This window comes from Eurosta solidaginis, unplaced genomic scaffold (assembly GCF_040869045.1).
Source record: "Eurosta solidaginis isolate ZX-2024a unplaced genomic scaffold, ASM4086904v1 ctg00001619.1, whole genome shotgun sequence".
Lineage (NCBI taxonomy): Eukaryota > Metazoa > Arthropoda > Insecta > Diptera > Tephritidae > Eurosta > Eurosta solidaginis.
Window position 1 is genome coordinate 85,705 of NW_027137201.1, and position 19,772 is coordinate 105,476.

Below are 19,772 nucleotides of genomic sequence, written 5' to 3' on the forward strand. Positions count from 1 at the left end.
GGTGTTCAAAATGTGTAAGGTTTCTAAAATGAAGCGCTTATTATAATGTTTTTCATGTTCCAGAATGGTTACGTTTTCAAAATCTGGATAGTGTCCCGTTTCTTTGCAATGAGCAGCCAATGCTGTCTTGTTTTCTGGATTATTATTTCTCAATTTAATATTCGATTTGTGGGCGGAAAGCCTCGTCTTTAGTTTAAGTTTAGTTGTCCCTACATATACTTGTTCGCATACGTGGGACCCGTCGCCGTTACATGGAATTTTGTACACCACGTTGGATTTCTCATGATTTGGTATTTTGTCCTTTAAATTACTATAAATTGGTCGTAGAGTGTTGTTGTAAGTAAACGCGATTTCATATTTCTCTTTGTCATATAAATTTGAACCCTTGATTCTTTCAGACACTCCCGGGATATATGTCATTGATTTATAAATTTTATCACCTTTCTCGGTTGTATTATTATTGGCGTTCGCTGTGTGATGTTTGTGAATCAGTTTGTTTATAAGGGACCTGGGAAAAGAATTTTGTTCCAGGGTTTTTCTAATTATGGCTATGTTTTTGTTGTGAAACATCTTATCACTTATGTTAAGAACCCTTCTTATAAAATTTTTCGCTGTGTTCAAAATAGTGTTGGGTGCGTGTTTGGAATTATAATTGATAAGTCTACCCGAAGCTGTTTGTTTTTTATACCAATCAATGTATAACTTATTATTATTTTTAATTATTAATGTGTCAAGGTAGGGAAGTCTGTTATTTTTCTCCACTTCCATAGTAAATCGTATGGATTTGTAATATGTATTAAGTAGTTTAAGCATGTTTTCCATTTCGCTCGTTTTGACGATGGCAAATAAGTCGTCAACGTATTTGGTTAGCAATCGGGGTTTGCTTTTTGATTCCATCTCGTATCTTGTTAGCAGTTCATCTAAAACAATGTCAGCTATCACTGGGGAGGCTGGAGATCCCATTGGCATACCTGATCGTTGTTCGTAAATTTTGTCGTTGTATTTAAAATATCTGTTGTCCCTCACGCAAAATTTTAATATGTTCATGAATAATTCTTTTGTTAAACATGTGTGCTCTTTAATGTCAGTCCACCTGGAGGCAATGATGTCGATAGCCGCATCCACGGGAATGCTGGGAAACAAAGAAACCACGTCAAACGACACCAAACTCTCATCATCGTAAATGTATGTGTCTTTAACTTTTTCTTTGAACTCTGTGGAATCTTTGACATTGTATTTCGAAGATTTTGTAATATTTTTAAGTATACGGACTACATATTTACATAAGTTATAGGAAGGGGACCCGATGGATGAGCAAATCGGGCGCAGCGGTATGCCATCTTTATGGATTTTTGGTAAACCATAAATCCTGGGAGGATTTGCAACTTTGGAAATTAGGAAGTTCTTTTCTTTTTCTTCTATGTGGCCATTTTTAAACATTTTCATTACTAATTCATTGTTTTTGTCCTGTAGCTTTGTTGTGGGATCTCTTTTTAGGACCCTGTAATCAGAAATATTGTTCACAATAATTTGCATTTTCCTCGTGTAATCATTTTTCTCCATCGCTACAGTGACATTGCCCTTATCCGCATTGAGTATCAGAATTTGTTTGTTGTTTTTGAGAAACTTTTTTGTAGAATGTAAAGTCTCGCACATGAATTTGTCAAGAAATGAGTGTGTACTCTTTTTCATGTATTCTTGTATCAATACCGTGAAATTGTTTCTTTCGATTTCTTGCCTTTCTTTATTTTGCACGGTTTGGATAATATTTTCTCCGTCGGCTATACATTTGAAAAGGGGGGAATTTTTCTTTTTCTAATGGTAAAACATGTTTTGGACCTAGAGATAAAAGCCATTGTGTGTCTTTGGGGATGTCTAAAGATGTTGTGTTGCAAAAATATTCTGGTACCGCCCTAATGTTGTACTTTTCTTTTTCTTTCTCTCTTAAGTTTTCGTATTTAATAATTTGTGTATTTCTCACTTTTTTGCTAAGATTATTTATTAGGAAATCCTCGCTCTCAAAGAATGCCGTTGAGTGATACGGGTCGAGGTTTAGTGTTATTTCTGCTTTTAGTCTACTTTTCAATTTTTCTTTTTGTCTTCGTAGATCATGCTTTATACGTATAATGAGGTTAAGGAGTTTTATTTGCCCATTCTCTATGTACCTTGACACAACTTTTTTAAACTTACATGGGATTTTATTGTTGTTGATATTGTTGTTGATGGTGTATGTGATGTTCTTGGTTGCATCTATGATGAACTTTGGAACCAAACCGCTTCTTTTGCACCTCTCCAAAAATTTTGTCGATTCTGCCAGTCGAGTGATTTGTTGTGTGGTTTGTTGGTAGCGTCTAATTGATCTTTTCGTGTGAGTGTCATACTTGACTTTGATTGTTTTATACACTTTGTGTGTATTGTTTTTTCGGTGTGCTCTCCGATTCTCCATTTTATTGGTAAATTTAATAGCCTTGTTTAATATAATTTGATGATTTTGATTGAGCTTTAGGCCAGATTATTGAATAAAACTTCTTTTTTAGTAGTATTCAAAATATATTTATTTTTCGATATTTCGACTTCAATCTGAAGTCATCATCAAGAATCTACGAAAAGAAAACAATTAACATTTTTAAACATACATTTCCGTAGCAAAAATACGACTTACACATATGGATATGTATGATCGACTGAACAGAAATTATGACAACATAATTTTAGTAAAAACAAAAGAGCGAAAAATATAAATAAAGATAAATCAAAAACTCCCGCGAATATAAACAATTTCATGTACCGCAAGTGTAAACAAAAAACATATGTATACAATAAAAAATGTGTCAACAAAAAATAAAAATATATATATATATATATATGTATGTACGTATTTAATGTATGTTATGCTCTCAGCATTGCTAGAGTTATTGTTCCAGCTTAAGCTTAGTGAGTGTGCTTAACTAACAGCAGCGTGATGTTGTTGTTTTAAGACCAAATTTCTGTAAGTTTGTGCACAATGGTCTACATCTGATTTAAAATTCATTTTTATATCATTAGGGGTGTTCAAAATGTGTAAGGTTTCTAAAATGAAGCGCTTATTATAATGTTTTTCATGTTCCAGAATGGTTACGTTTTCAAAATCTGGATAGTGTCCCGTTTCTTTGCAATGAGCAGCCAATGCTGTCTTGTTTTCTGTATTATTATTTCTCAATTTAATATTCGATTTGTGGGCGGAAAGCCTCGTCTTTAGTTTAAGTTTAGTTGTCCCTACAAGAATCCAACGTGGTGTACAAAATTCCATGTAACGGCGACGGGTCCCACGTATGCGAACAAGTATATGTAGGGACAACTAAACTTAAACTAAAGACGAGGCTTTCCGCCCACAAATCGAATATTAAATTGAGAAATAATAATCCAGAAAACAAGACAGCATTGGCTGCTCATTGCAAAGAAACGGGACACTATCCAGATTTTGAAAACGTAACGAAGTTTTATTCAATAATCTGGCCTAAAGCTCAATCAAAATCATCAAATTATATTAAACAAGGCTATTAAATTTACCAATAAAATGGAGAATCGGAGAGCACACCGAAAAAACAATACACACAAAGTGTATAAAACAATCAAAGTCAAGTATGACACTCACACGAAAAGATCAATTAGACGCTACCAACAAACCACACAACAAATCACTCGACTGGCAGAATCGACAAAATTTTTGGAGAGGTGCAAAAGAAGCGGTTTGGTTCCAAAGTTCATCATAGATGCAACCAAGAACATCACATACACCATCAACAACAATATCAACAACAATAAAATCCCATGTAAGTTTAAAAAAGTTGTGTCAAGGTACATAGAGAATGGGCAAATAAAACTCCTTAACCTCATTATACGTATAAAGCATGATCTACGAAGACAAAAAGAAAAATTGAAAAGTAGACTAAAAGCAGAAATAACACTAAACCTCGACCCGTATCACTCAACGGCATTCTTTGAGAGCGAGGATTTCCTAATAAATAATCTTAGCAAAAAAGTGAGAAATACACAAATTATTAAATACGAAAACTTAAGAGAGAAAGAAAAAGAAAAGTACAACATTAGGGCGGTACCAGAATATTTTTGCAACACAACATCTTTAGACATCCCCAAAGACACACAATGGCTTTTATCTCTAGGTCCAAAACATGTTTTACCATTAGAAAAAGAAAAATTCCCCCTTTTCAAATGTATAGCCGACGGAGAAAATATTATCCAAACCGTGCAAAATAAAGAATGGCAAGAAATCGAAAGAAACAATTTCACGGTATTGATACAAGAATACATGAAAAAGAGTACACACTCATTTCTTGACAAATTCATGTGCGAGACTTTACATTCTACAAAAAAGTTTCTCAAAAACAACAAACAAATTCTGATACTCAATGCGGATAAGGGCAATGTCACTGTAGCGATGGAGAAAAATGATTACACGAGGAAAATGCAAATTATTGTGAACAATATTTCTGATTACAGGGTCCTAAAAAGAGATCCCACAACAAAGCTACAGGACAAAAACAATGAATTAGTAATGAAAATGTTTAAAAATGGCCACATAGAAGAAAAAGAAAAGAACTTCCTAATTTCCAAAGTTGCAAATCCTCCCAGAATTTATGGTTTACCAAAAATCCATAAAGATGGCATACCGCTGCGCCCGATTTGCTCATCCATCGGGTCCCCTTCCTATAACTTATGTAAATATGTAGTCCGTATACTTAAAAATATTACAAAATCTTCGAAATACAATGTCAAAGATTCCACAGAGTTCAAAGAAAAAGTTAAAGACACATACATTTACGATGATGAGAGTTTGGTGTCGTTTGACGTGGTTTCTTTGTTTCCCAGCATTCCCGTGGATGCGGCTATCGACATCATTGCCTCCAGGTGGACTGACATTAAAGAGCACACATGTTTAACAAAAGAATTATTCATGAACATATTAAAATTTTGCGTGAGGGACAATAGATATTTTAAATACAACGACAAAATTTACGAACAACGATCAGGTATGCCAATGGGATCTCCAGCCTCCCCAGTGATAGCTGACATTGTTTTAGATGAACTGCTAACAAGATACGAGATGGAATCAAAAAGCAAACCCCGATTGCTAACCAAATACGTTGACGACTTATTTGCCATCGTCAAAACGAGCGAAATGGAAAACATGCTTAAACTACTTAATACATATTACAAATCCATACGATTTACTATGGAAGTGGAGAAAAATAACAGACTTCCCTACCTTGACACATTAATAATCAAAAATAATAATAAGTTATACATTGATTGGTATAAAAAACAAACAGCTTCGGGTAGACTTATCAATTATAATTCCAAACACGCACCCAACACTATTTTGAACACAGCGAAAAATTTTATAAGAAGGGTTCTTAACATAAGTGATAAGATGTTTCACAACAAAAACATAGCCATAATTAGAAAAACCCTGGAACAAAATTCTTTTCCCAGGTCCCTTATAAACAAACTGATTCACAAACATCACATAGCGAACGCCAATAATAATACAACCGAGAAAGGTGATAAAATTTATAAATCAATGACATATATCCCGGGAGTGTCTGAAAGAATCAAGGGTTCAAATTTATATGACAAAGAGAAATATGAAATCGCGTTTACTTACAACAACACTCTACGACCAATTTATAGTAATTTAAAGGACAAAATACCAAATCATGAGAAATCCAACGTGGTGTACAAAATTCCATGTAACGGCGACGGGTCCCACGTATGCGAACAAGTATATGTAGGGACAACTAAACTTAAACTAAAGACGAGGCTTTCCGCCCACAAATCGAATATTAAATTGAGAAATAATAATCCAGAAAACAAGACAGCATTGGCTGCTCATTGCAAAGAAACGGGACACTATCCAGATTTTGAAAACGTAACCATTCTGGAACATGAAAAACATTATAATAAGCGCTTCATTTTAGAAACCTTACACATTTTGAACACCCCTAATGATATAAAAATGAATTTTAAATCAGATGTAGACCATTGTGCACAAACCTACAGAAATTTGGTCTTAAAACAACAACATCACGCTGCTGTTAGTTAAGCACACTCACTAAACTTAAGCTGGAACAATAACTCTAGCAATGCTGAGAGCATAACATACATTAAATACGTACATACATATATATATATATATATTTTTATTTTTTGTTGACACATTTTTTATTGTATACATATGTTTTTTGTTTACACTTGCGGTACATGAAATTGTTTATATTCGCGGGAGTTTTTGATTTATCTTTATTTATATTTTTCGCTCTTTTGTTTTTACTAAAATTATGTTGTCATAATTTCTGTTCAGTCGATCATACATATCCATATGTGTAAGTCGTATTTTTGCTACGGAAATGTATGTTTAAAAATGTTAATTGTTTTCTTTTCGTAGATTCTTGATGATGACTTCAGATTGAAGTCGAAATATCGAAAAATAAATATATTTTGAATACTACTAAAAAAGAAGTTTTATTCAATAATCTGGCCTAAAGCTCAATCAAAATCATCAAATTATATTAAACAAGGCTATTAAATTTACCAATAAAATGGAGAATCGGAGAGCACACCGAAAAAACAATACACACAAAGTGTATAAAACAATCAAAGTCAAGTATGACACTCACACGAAAAGATCAATTAGACGCTACCAACAAACCACACAACAAATCACTCGACTGGCAGAATCGACAAAATTTTTGGAGAGGTGCAAAAGAAGCGGTTTGGTTCCAAAGTTCATCATAGATGCAACCAAGAACATCACATACACCATCAACAACAATATCAACAACAATAAAATCCCATGTAAGTTTAAAAAAGTTGTGTCAAGGTACATAGAGAATGGGCAAATAAAACTCCTTAACCTCATTATACGTATAAAGCATGATCTACGAAGACAAAAAGGAAAATTGAAAAGTAGACTAAAAGCAGAAATAACACTAAACCTCGACCCGTATCACTCAACGGCATTCTTTGAGAGCGAGGATTTCCTAATAAATAATCTTAGCAAAAAAGTGAGAAATACACAAATTATTAAATACGAAAACTTAAGAGAGAAAGAAAAAGAAAAGTACAACATTAGGGCGGTACCAGAATATTTTTGCAACACAACATCTTTAGACATCCCCAAAGACACACAATGGCTTTTATCTCTAGGTCCAAAACATGTTTTACCATTAGAAAAAGAAAAATTCCCCCTTTTCAAATGTATAGCCGACGGAGAAAATATTATCCAAACCGTGCAAAATAAAGAAAGGCAAGAAATCGAAAGAAACAATTTCACGGTATTGATACAAGAATACATGAAAAAGAGTACACACTCATTTCTTGACAAATTCATGTGCGAGACTTTACATTCTACAAAAAAGTTTCTCAAAAACAACAAACAAATTCTGATACTCAATGCGGATAAGGGCAATGTCACTGTAGCGATGGAGAAAAATGATTACACGAGGAAAATGCAAATTATTGTGAACAATATTTCTGATTACAGGGTCCTAAAAAGAGATCCCACAACAAAGCTACAGGACAAAAACAATGAATTAGTAATGAAAATGTTTAAAAATGGCCACATAGAAGAAAAAGAAAAGAACTTCCTAATTTCCAAAGTTGCAAATCCTCCCAGGATTTATGGTTTACCAAAAATCCATAAAGATGGCATACCGCTGCGCCCGATTTGCTCATCCATCGGGTCCCCTTCCTATAACTTATGTAAATATGTAGTCCGTATACTTAAAAATATTACAAAATCTTCGAAATACAATCTCAAAGATTCCACAGAGTTCAAAGAAAAAGTTAAAGACACATACATTTACGATGATGAGAGTTTGGTGTCGTTTGACGTGGTTTCTTTGTTTCCCAGCATTCCCGTGGATGCGGCTATCGACATCATTGCCTCCAGGTGGACTGACATTAAAGAGCACACATGTTTAACAAAAGAATTATTCATGAACATATTAAAATTTTGCGTGAGGGACAATAGATATTTTAAATACAACGACAAAATTTACGAACAACGATCAGGTATGCCAATGGGATCTCCAGCCTCCCCAGTGATAGCTGACATTGTTTTAGATGAACTGCTAACAAGATTCGAGATGGAATCAAAAAGCAAACCCCGATTGCTAACCAAATACGTTGACGACTTATTTGCCATCGTCAAAACGAGCGAAATGGAAAACATGCTTAAACTACTTAATACATATTACAAATCCATACGATTTACTATGGAAGTGGAGAAAAATAACAGACTTCCCTACCTTGACACATTAATAATTAAAAATAATAATAAGTTATACATTGATTGGTATAAAAAACAAACAGCTTCGGGTAGACTTATCAATTATAATTCCAAACACGCACCCAACACTATTTTGAACACAGCGAAAAATTTTATAAGAAGGGTTCTTAACATAAGTGATAAGATGTTTCACAACAAAAACATAGCCATAATTAGAAAAACCCTGGAACAAAATTCTTTTCCCAGGTCCCTTATAAACAAACTGATTCACAAACATCACACAGCGAACGCCAATAATAATACAACCGAGAAAGGTGATACAATTTATAAATCAATGACATATATCCCGGGAGTGTCTGAAAGAATCAAGGGTTCAAATTTATATGACAAAGAGAAATATGAAATCGCGTTTACTTACAACAACACTCTACGACCAATTTATAGTAATTTAAAGGACAAAATACCAAATCATGAGAAATCCAACGTGGTGTACAAAATTCCATGTAACGGCGACGGGTCCCACGTATGCGAACAAGTATATGTAGGGACAACTAAACTTAAACTAAAGACGAGGCTTTCCGCCCACAAATCGAATATTAAATTGAGAAATAATAATCCAGAAAACAAGACAGCATTGGCTGCTCATTGCAAAGAAACGGGACACTATCCAGATTTTGAAAACGTAACCATTCTGGAACATGAAAAACATTATAATAAGCGCTTCATTTTAGAAACCTTACACATTTTGAACACCCCTAATGATATAAAAATGAATTTTAAATCAGATGTAGACCATTGTGCACAAACCTACAGAAATTTGGTCTTAAAACAACAACATCACGCTGCTGTTAGTTAAGCACACTCACTAAACTTAAGCTGGAACAATAACTCTAGCAATGCTGAGAGCATAACATACATTAAATACGTACATACATATATATATATATATATTTTTATTTTTTGTTGACACAATTTTTATTGTATACATATGTTTTTTGTTTATACTTGCGGTACATGAAATTGTTTATATTCGCGGGAGTTTTTGATTTATCTTTATTTATATTTTTCGCTCTTTTGTTTTTACTAAAATTATGTTGTCATAATTTCTGTTCAGTCGATCATACATATCCATATGTGTAAGTCGTATTTTTGCTACGGAAATGTATGTTTAAAAATGTTAATTGTTTTCTTTTCGTAGATTCTTGATGATGACTTCAGATTGAAGTCGAAATATCGAAAAATAAATATATTTTGAATACTACTAAAAAAGAAGTTTTATTCAATAATCTGGCCTAAAGCTCAATCAAAATCATCAAGTTAAAATTTTACTTTAAAAAAATTTTTTTTTTAAAAGTGGGCGTGGTCCTTCTCCGATTTTGCTAATTTTTATTAAGCGTACATATAGTAATAGGAGTAACGTTCCTGCCAAATTTCATCATGATATCTTCAACGACTGCCAAATTACAGCTTGCAAAATTTTAAATTACCTTCTTTTAAAAGTGGGCGGTGCCACGCCCATTGTGCAAAATTTTACTAATTTTCTATTCTGCGTCATAAGTTCAACTCATGTACCAAGTTTAGTCGCTTTATCTATCTTTTGTAATGAATTATCGCACTTTTTCGGTTTTTCGAAATTTTCGATATCGAAAAAGTGGGCGTGGTTATAGTCCGATATCGTTAATTTTAAATAGCGATCTGAGATGAGCGCTCAGGAACCTACATACCAAATTTCATCAAGATACCTCAAAATTTACTCAAGTTATCGTGTTAACGGACGGACAGACGGACGGACATGGCTCAATCAAATTTTTTTTCGATCCTGATTATTTTGATATATGGAAGTCTATATCTATCTCGATTCCTTTATATATGTACAACCAACCGTTATCCAATCAAACTTAATATACTCTGTGAGCTCTGCTCAACTGAGTATAAAAATCATTTACGCAATTTGTATAAATTTACGCGCACATTGTATGCATGTATGTATGCATGTATGTATGTATGTATGTATTTATTTGAAAATTTGTTCCTAGCACAACAATTTTGACAAATTATTTAACAGTGCTAGTCATGAATAGCATAAGCTATAAAAATTGAACATTTATAATAATAATAAATTAGATTAATCCAATTAAATTAAGTATAACGTATAATAGTGAAATATTTATGTATGTAAATGTAAATCTTAAAACTAAAGAAAAGTAATTAATAAATAAATATTAAAAGACAGCAGAAGTGATGATAACCTTTGGCTGGTCATAGATCGAATAGTATTTAACAAATAAAGAAAGAAGACACAGAGATAGGAAAAGGACTTAGAAATGAACATTTTAACAACAACAATTTGAGATCCAGTTTAAGAGTCGTTAAAAAATGATGTTAGCTCTTTTTTGAAGTGCAGAGCATTACTTAAGAGTCGAAGACTTGTAGGTAGGGAGTTCCAAAGACGTATTGCAGTAACAAAGAATTGGCGCTCAGGGGTTAGCGTGCGGTATCTAATGTGCTTAAGAAGAAGCAACGATCTTGATGATTGCAGAAAACTAAGCTTACGATATAGATAGTCAGGTTACTTCGTGTGTATCAATTTATGGAGGAAGGACAGTGTTTTGACTTTTAAAAGATTTTTGAAAGAAATATTTAGCAACCTTTCATCATGTTGTGATACGTGGTCAAGTCTTTTCAACCCATAAACATATCTAGCAATGTTGTTGTAAACAATATTTAGTTTGTTCTTGCACAGATAGTCACAGTTTGAGTAAATCACACAACCATGGAGTAGCGTAGGTATTAAGTACGCTTTAGCCAGAAGTAGTCTTATGTGCAAAGGCGTGAAATACTGTATTAACCATAGTATTTGAAGCATTCCATACACTTTTCCAACCGTTCTAAAAATATGGTCTTTCCATGTCATTGTTTTTTTAAAAATTACACCTAAGTTTTTCGCCGTATCTACGTATTCTATAACGGAATTGTTGAACACTACATTCTCTAAATCATTAGTGGGAAAAGACCTTCTATGAATAACAATACATTTTTACTTATTCGGGTTTATACATAAGCCATTCATAGTAGCCCATGAAAATATTTGATTCAAATCGTGGTTTAAGTTACTTATGGACAAGCTAGTTTGATCACGAGGACAACACGTAAACAACTGCACATCATCAGCGTAGATATGAACATTACAATACTTATAAGTCATTGATATACAGAACAGTCACAGAGGACCCAGGATAGAGCCTTGAGGGACGCCTCTTAAGGCATGTAGGAAGTCAGACTTTTCACCATCTATACATACTGCTTGAGTCCTATCGCCAAGATATGATCTTATAAGAGCAACTGCATGACCAGAGAAGTTAAATAAGTTTTCCAGCTTCCTACAGAGCAGAGTGTGGTCTACAGAATCAAAAGCTTTAGAGTGGTCAAGAAGTGTTAAGAAGGCAATGTAACTTTCATCCACTCGCTCACGAATTTCTTCTGTCACAGATAATAGTGCCGTTGTACAGCTCCGCTTTGACCTGAAACTGGACTGACTGTCTGACAGGAGCTTGTATTCATGTACATATGATACGATTTGCCCATGTAGAATACGTTCAACGACCTTAGAGAGGAAAGGGAGTATGGCTATTGGTCGATACTCATTATTTTGTTTACGGATTGGAATAACTTTTGCAGCTTTCCAGTATATTGGGAAGACACCGGTCGTCAAAATTGAGTTGACCAAGTAAGTAATGTGGGGAAGGATTTTGGGAAGAATGACTTAAAAACTTTGAACATATACCATCAAGCTCCATTGCGTTAGACTTCACAGAAAGTATGGCTTGGACAACATCACAATTATCGACACAAACAAACTCGAAAGGGCTAGTGTCAACATTAACACGCACGGAGTAATTATCAATACACACATTGTCGGCTGAGTTTGGTAGTCTTACAAAAGTATTATTTATTTCGTTGATGTCGACATCAGGGGGATGAGACAGGTCACTTTTGGGCTTACCAATTCCTATTTGTTTGATTTTGTTCCACTTTTCTATTGTATTCAAAGCAGAACTAAACTTATACTTAAAATAATTTGCTTTGGCCAGCCTTATGGCTTTGTTTGCAGTAAGCCGAGCTGTTTTAAAGGAGCTATGCGCTTCGACTGTTTTGTACCTTTTCCACCGTGAGTAAGCTTGGTTACGAAGGTGGATAAGGTGTTTTAATGTAGCATTGAACCAAGGGATATTCTTGCATTTAGGTGTTTTTATTTTTAGTGGAACGTGATCATCGAATAACTTATTTATGTTATCCTGCAGAAACTTTGTCTGGTCATCAACCGATGTCAACGTACGAATCAAGCTCCATTCAACCGACTCAACGGACTCAGCAAGAAAATAATAATCTACTTAGAATTTATCTATAACTATATTAGTATGAACAAGCTAAAATGCAACGTTAGAAAAACGAAAGCAATTGTAATCAACAGCGAATCGGAAGATAATATTATAGTTAATGATGAAATAATAGATAAAGTTGACGAAATTAAATATCTAGGCATTGTCAACGACAAAAAATTAAATTTCGATAAGCATATAGATTATATCTGCAGCAAAATCTCGAAGAAAATTGGATTTTTCCGAAGAATTCGCAAAAATATTCCTATCAACAGCGCAGTAAAGATATTTAATGTAATGATCAAGCCACATTTTGAATACTGTTCGACCATTTTATTCCCGGGATCCACACAGATGAAAAACAGGCTGCAAAAACTACAAAACAAAGGGATGCGGTGCATACTATTATGTAATAGGCTGACACCAATCACATATATGTTAGAAACTCTAAAATGGTTAAATATCAATCAAAGAACAATTATGAACGTACTTCTTTTTGTGTTTAAAATGAAATATCACCTACTACCAAAGTACTTAACGATCCAAATAGCATATGTAGGAGATGTGCAACCCTACGGCTTAAGGAACAAGAATGATTTTAGAATTAAATTTTATAAATCCAATAAGGCACACAATGTTTTAATGTATAAAGGCCTAAAACTTTTTAATGAATTGCCAAGCAATATAAAAAACGAAAGAAATATTAATGTATTCAAAAGACTGATAATATATCATATTAGAGAACATTATAGCTCACAATGAGCCAATTAGCTATTGCTAAGATTACCGATTTTGTACTATTAACTGTACCTGAAAGTTTTAAATAGCTACGGCTAAATAAAGAAGCTAATAATAATAATAATAATCGCGATACGCGAACGAACTTGGCCTACATGATGTTGAGAAGTTATAGTTTAGGAATATCAGGTCGTGTTTTGAGAAGCAGGAGGCGGATAGTTGCGTGTAGTGAATCATTTTATGAAGATCATTGACAAAAAATAAATCTAATAGAGAAGAGTTAGTATTTGTGAAATGCGTTGGTATAGCTCAGTTTGTGGGAAAAAGTCCCAGAGATTCCATGCTTTGTTTTAAAGTGGCATCCACCAGTAGGTTACTATTAAAATCTCCAGCGATGATAATATTGTCATAGTATATTAGTAACGATTGAAGAAATTCAATAAACGCGGAAAAATCTACTAGTCGATTCGGTCTGTATGCACAGTCGATAAGAAGCCTACTATTATTCTCAGAAAACATATGAACAAACACATATTCCACAGGATCACCTGGACTAGAACAACAACACAATTTACAGGACATACTACTTTTTACATATATCGCAACATCACCACCATGACCACTTCTATCAACTCTGAAATGTTGGTATCCATTTATCTTCGCCATATCATTTTTATGAAACGAAGAAAACCATGTTTCTGAAACACATATCACATCAATATCGGAGCCTTCTGACAGAAACCTCAATTCGTCAAGCTTTTTATAAAGGCTTTGCGCATTGATATGAACAACGTTCAGCCCGTTGGCTTTTTTGCTGACTATGCGCAACAAAGTAGACAGACAGTCTTTGGAACTCGGGGACTCACTATCGGAGACCAACATTATAAAAATAATTAAGTGAATGATTTACACTGAATTTGGCTAACAACATAATTAAAGATTTTGTGATGTTGTAGGTGAAAAAAAAGACAGAGAAGCAATAGATTAGAAGAGAGCAAAGCGAAATATCTATTAGCAGGAGGCTGTTAGTGTTTCATTGTGTAAACGTGGTAAACTCAAAGGAATGCAACCTTGCAGACATTACAGCAGGCATTTTCATCAGAAATCTCCAACATCAGCAAGTAAAGACGTTTTAGTTTTGATTTTTCATTTATTCTTGGCATTTTTTAATTTGTATAACAATCAAAAAAATTTTGTTTGGGAATAATACAGCTGATAAACAATCAAGGTTATCAAGAATATTACTAGGTGCGTTCATATAACAGTGTGTGTAAATGAATATAATTTTACACCTTATATGTTTATATCCTTTCATGAGTCCGCCCCCCTAGTGTAATCCTGCTTTAACATTTTTATCTATTCGCAACTTCGTTTTCTTTTATCGGCGACGCTTTTATAGCAGAAACACGCCCTACCTATGTGCAAGTGCAGCAACTTGTCTGCACCCAAACTCCAATTTTCTTCCACACTTTTTACCGGCTGCCAGCTAATTAAATTTAACGAATGCTATTATAGTTTCTGAAATTTTAATTAATCAATCGCAGCTCATATGCAACTTAATAGGTCCTTGCGAATAAATACTGAGTTTTCATACAGTTGAACAAAATAAATAATAAAATAAGATTACTTTTAATGATCAAAAACTGAAAATCATTTTTCGATCACTTTTTGAAATAATTTTCGAATAACTTTGATGAATAAATTTTTTTTATAGAGAATAATAAAACTTGTTTGCTTTTGATGATCAATAACTGAGAACAATTTTTCAATCACAATTTGGAATCATTTTTATACTCAGTTGAGCAGAGCTCACAGAGTATATTAAGTTTGATTGGATAACGGTTGGTTGTACATAAATAAAGGAATCGAGATAGATATAGACTTCCATATATCAAAATAATCAGGATCGAAAAAAAATTTGATTGAGCCATGTCCGTCCGTCCGTCCGTCCATTAACACGATAACTTGAGTAAATTTTGAGGTATCTTGATGAAATTTGGTATGTGGGTTCCTGAGCACTCATCTCAGATCGCTATTTAAAATGAACGATATCGAAATTTTCGAAAAACCGAAAAAGTGCGATAATTCATTACAAAAGACAGATAAAGCGACGAAACTTGGTAGATGAGTTGAACTTATGACGCAGAATAGAAAATTAGTAAAATTTTGGACAATGGGCGTGGCACCGCCCACTTTTAAAAGAAGGTAATTTAAAATTTTGCAAGCTGTAATTTGGCAGTCGTTGAAGATATCATGATGAAATTTGGCAGGAACGTTACTCCTATTACTATATGTACGCTTAATAAAAATTAGCAAAATCGGAGAAGGACCACGCCCACTTTTAAAAAAAAATTTTTTTTAAAGTAAAATTTTAACAGAATTTTATATCTTTGCAGTATATAAGTAAATTATGTCAACATTCAACTCCAGTAATGATATGGTGCAACAAAATACAAAAATAAAAGAAAATTTCAAAATGGGCGTGGCTCCGCCCTTTTTCATTTAATTTGTCTAGGATACTTTTAACGCCATAAGTCGAACAAAAATTAACCAATCCTTTTGAAATTTGGTAGGGGCATAGATTTTATGACGTTAACTGTTTTCTGTGAAAATGGGCGAAATCGGTTGATGCCACGCCCAGTTTTTATACACAGTCGTCCGTCTGTCCTTCCGCATGGCCGTTAACACGATAACTTGAGCAAAAATCGACATATCTTTAATGAACTTAGTTCACGTGCTTACTTGAACTCACTTTATCTTGGTATGAAAAATGAACGAAATCCGACTATGACCACGCCCAATTTTTCGATATCGAAAATTACGAAAAATGAAAAAAATGCCATAATTCTATACCAAATACGAAAAAAGGATGAAACATGGTAAGGTAATTGGATTGTTTTATTGACGCGAAATATAACTTTAGAAAAAACTCTATAAATGTTTGTGACACCTACCACATTAAGTAGAAGAAAATGAAAAAGTTCTGCAGGGCGAAATAAAAAACCCTTAAAATCTTGGCAGGTATTACATATATAAATAAATTAGCGGTATCCAACAGATGATGTTTTGGGTCACCCTGGTCAACATTTTGGTCGATATCTGGAAAACGCCTTCACATATACAACTACCACCACTCCCTTTTAAAACTCCATTAATACATTTAATTTGATACCCATATCGTACAAACTCATTCTAGAGTCACCCTGGTCCACCTTTATGGCGATATCTCGAAAAGGCGTCCACCTATAGAACTAAGCCCAACGCCCTTTTAAAATACTCATTAACACCTTTCATTTGATACCCATATCGTACAAACATATTCTAAAGTCACCCCTGGTCCACCTTTATGGCGATATCTCGAAAAGGCGTCCACCTATAGAACTAAGGCCCACTCCCTTTTAAAATACTCATTAACTTCTTTCGTTTGATACCCATATTGCACAAACGAATTCCAGAGTCACCACTGGTCCACCTTTATGGCGATATCTCGAAACGGCGTCCACCTATGGAACTAAGGATTACTCCCTTTTAAAATACTCATTAACACCTTTCTTTTGATAACCATATTGTACAAACAAATTCTAGGGTCACCCCTGCTCCACCTTTATGGCGATATCTCGAAACGGCGTCCACCTATGGAACTAAGGATTACTCCCTTTTAAAATACTCATTAACACCTTTCTTTTGATACCCATATTGTTCAAACAAATTCTAGGGTCACCCCTGCTCCACCTTTATGGGTATATCTCGAAACGGCGTCCACCTATGGAACTAAGGATTACTCCCTTTTAAAATACTCATTAACACCTTTCATTTGATACCCATATCGTACAAACGCATTCTAGAGTCACCCCTGCTCCACCTTTATGGCGGTATCTCGAAAAGGCGACCACCTATACAACAACCACCACTCCCTTTTAAAACCCCCATTAATACCTTTAATTTGATACCCATATCGTACAAACACATTCTAGAGTCACCCCTGTTCCACCTTTATGGCGATATTTCGAAACGGCATCCACCTATAGAACTAAGGCCTACTCCCTTTTAAAATACTCATTAAAACCAGTCGTTTGATGCCCATATTGTACAAACAAATTCTAGGGTCACCCCTGGTCCACCTTTGTGGCGATATCTCGAAACGGCGTCCACCTATGGAACTAAGGATTACTCCCTTTTAAAATACTCATTAACACCTTTCTTTTGATACCCATATTGTTCAAACAAATTCTAGGGTCACCCCTGCTCCACCTTTATGGGTATATCTCGAAACGGCGTCCACCTATGGAACTAAGGATTACTCCCTTTTAAAATACTCATTAACACCTTTCTTTTGATACCCATATTGTACAAACAAATTCTAGGGTCACCCCTGGTCCACCTTTGTGGCGATATCTCGAAACGGCGTCCACCTATGGAACTAAGGATTACTCCCTTTTAAAATACTCATTAACACCTTTCTTTTGATACCCATATTGTACAAACAAATTCTAGGGTCACCCCTGGTCCACCTTTGTGGCGATATCTCGAAACGGCGTCCACCTATGGAACTAAGGATTACTCCCTTTTAAAATACTCATTAACACCTTTCTTTTGATACCCATATTGTTCAAACAAATTCTAGGGTCACCCCTGCTCCACCTTTATGGGTATATCTCGAAACGGCGTCCACCTATGGAACTAAGGATTACTCCCTTTTAAAATACTCATTAACACCTTTCTTTTGATACCCATATTGTACAAACAAATTCTAGGGTCACCCCTGGTCCACCTTTGTGGCGATATCTCGAAACGGCGTCCACCTATGGAACTAAGGATTACTCCCTTTTAAAATACTCATTAACACCTTTCTTTTGATACCCATATTGTTCAAACAAATTCTAGGGTCACCCCTGCTCCACCTTTATGGGTATATCTCGAAACGGCGTCCACCTATGGAACTAAGGATTACTCCCTTTTAAAATACTCATTAACACCTTTCATTTGATACCCATATCGTACAAACGCATTCTAGAGTCACCCCTGCTCCACCTTTATGGCGGTATCTCGAAAAGGCGACCACCTATACAACAACCACCACTCCCTTTTAAAACCCCCATTAATACCTTTAATTTGATACCCATATCGTACAAACACATTCTAGAGTCACCCCTGTTCCACCTTTATGGCGATATTTCGAAACGGCATCCACCTATAGAACTAAGGCCTACTCCCTTTTAAAATACTCATTAAAACCAGTCGTTTGATGCCCATATTGTACAAACAAATTCTAGGGTCACCCCTGGTCCACCTTTGTGGCGATATCTCGAAACGGCGTCCACCTATGGAACTAAGGATTACTCCCTTTTAAAATACTCATTAACACCTTTCATTTGATACCCATATCGTACAAACGCATTCTAGAGTCAACCCTGATCCACCTTATGGCTATGTCCCTAAATGGCGTCCACCTATAGAACTATGGCCCACTCCCTCATAAAATACTCTTTAATGCCTTTCATTTGATACACATGTCATACAAACACATTCCAGGGTTTCCCCCGGTTCATTTTCCTACATGGTTATTTTCCCTTATGGTGTCACCATAGCTCCCAACTGAGTATGTAATGTTCGGTTACACCCGAACTTAACCTTCCTTACTTGTTGAATTTAATTTCTTTAACTTCGATGATCAAAAATTTAAAATCATTTTTCAATCAACTTTCTTAATATTTGCAGACTACCTTTCTTGAATAAATGATGAATTTTTTACTTGTTAAAACTATACTTCTCATTGAAAATTTGATTTTTCTTCATTAGCTCACAATTTTTCAATCATAAAATCCAAAAAAATTACAAATATACAACACATATTGAAGACTAAAAGTAATATAAGTGCTGCTGCTAACCTAAGATGACTTCTAGCATTTCTCTAGATACGGCTTCCCAGGAAAGACATACTGGATGGAACCGATATACGGAAGTTGTAAGCTGTTTAACCGCTGGTAAGTTAAGCTTGACCGACACGCCTGGACCCGGCTTCAACATCCTCCATGAGCTATGATTGTCGAAAACATCTAGTTATATTTAAAGAATGATATGAGACATAGTAAAATCGTGATTTTTAAAGTGACATCGTTACCATGATCTAAGATGATGATCATAGATGATGTTGGATGTTGTAGTCGTGTGTGTGTACAACGGTCAAGTTAATTACTAGCTGCGGTTCAAAAAGCTTTCTTCCGAGCTTCCAGATGCTTTCACCCCCTGATGAAATATGATCTTTATACAGTATTTAGTTATGTATTAAATATGAAGGAAAAATGAATCACAATCTTATTCACAAATGATTCCAAACCGTCATATAATATGATTGAAAATTGTTC

At 34.6% G+C, this 19,772-nt stretch overlaps 1 protein-coding gene across 1 annotated transcript; it reads left to right on the forward strand.

Annotated features, from left to right (window-relative positions):
• Positions 1-3,482: 3,482 nt before the first annotated feature.
• LOC137236270 (uncharacterized) lies at positions 3,483-9,252 on the forward strand. The gene is made up of 2 exons (XM_067758825.1): positions 3,483-3,812; positions 6,446-9,252. Exon 2 carries the CDS (start codon positions 6,600-6,602, stop codon positions 9,144-9,146), a length of 2,547 nt encoding a protein of 848 aa, XP_067614926.1. The 5' UTR covers positions 3,483-3,812; positions 6,446-6,599; the 3' UTR covers positions 9,147-9,252.
• The last annotated feature ends 10,520 nt before the right edge of the window (positions 9,253-19,772 follow it).

Coding starts and splice junctions, on each gene's coding strand:
- LOC137236270 (XM_067758825.1), top strand. CDS start 6,600: ATGGAGAATCGGAGAGCACACCGAAAAAACAATACACACAAAGTGTAT.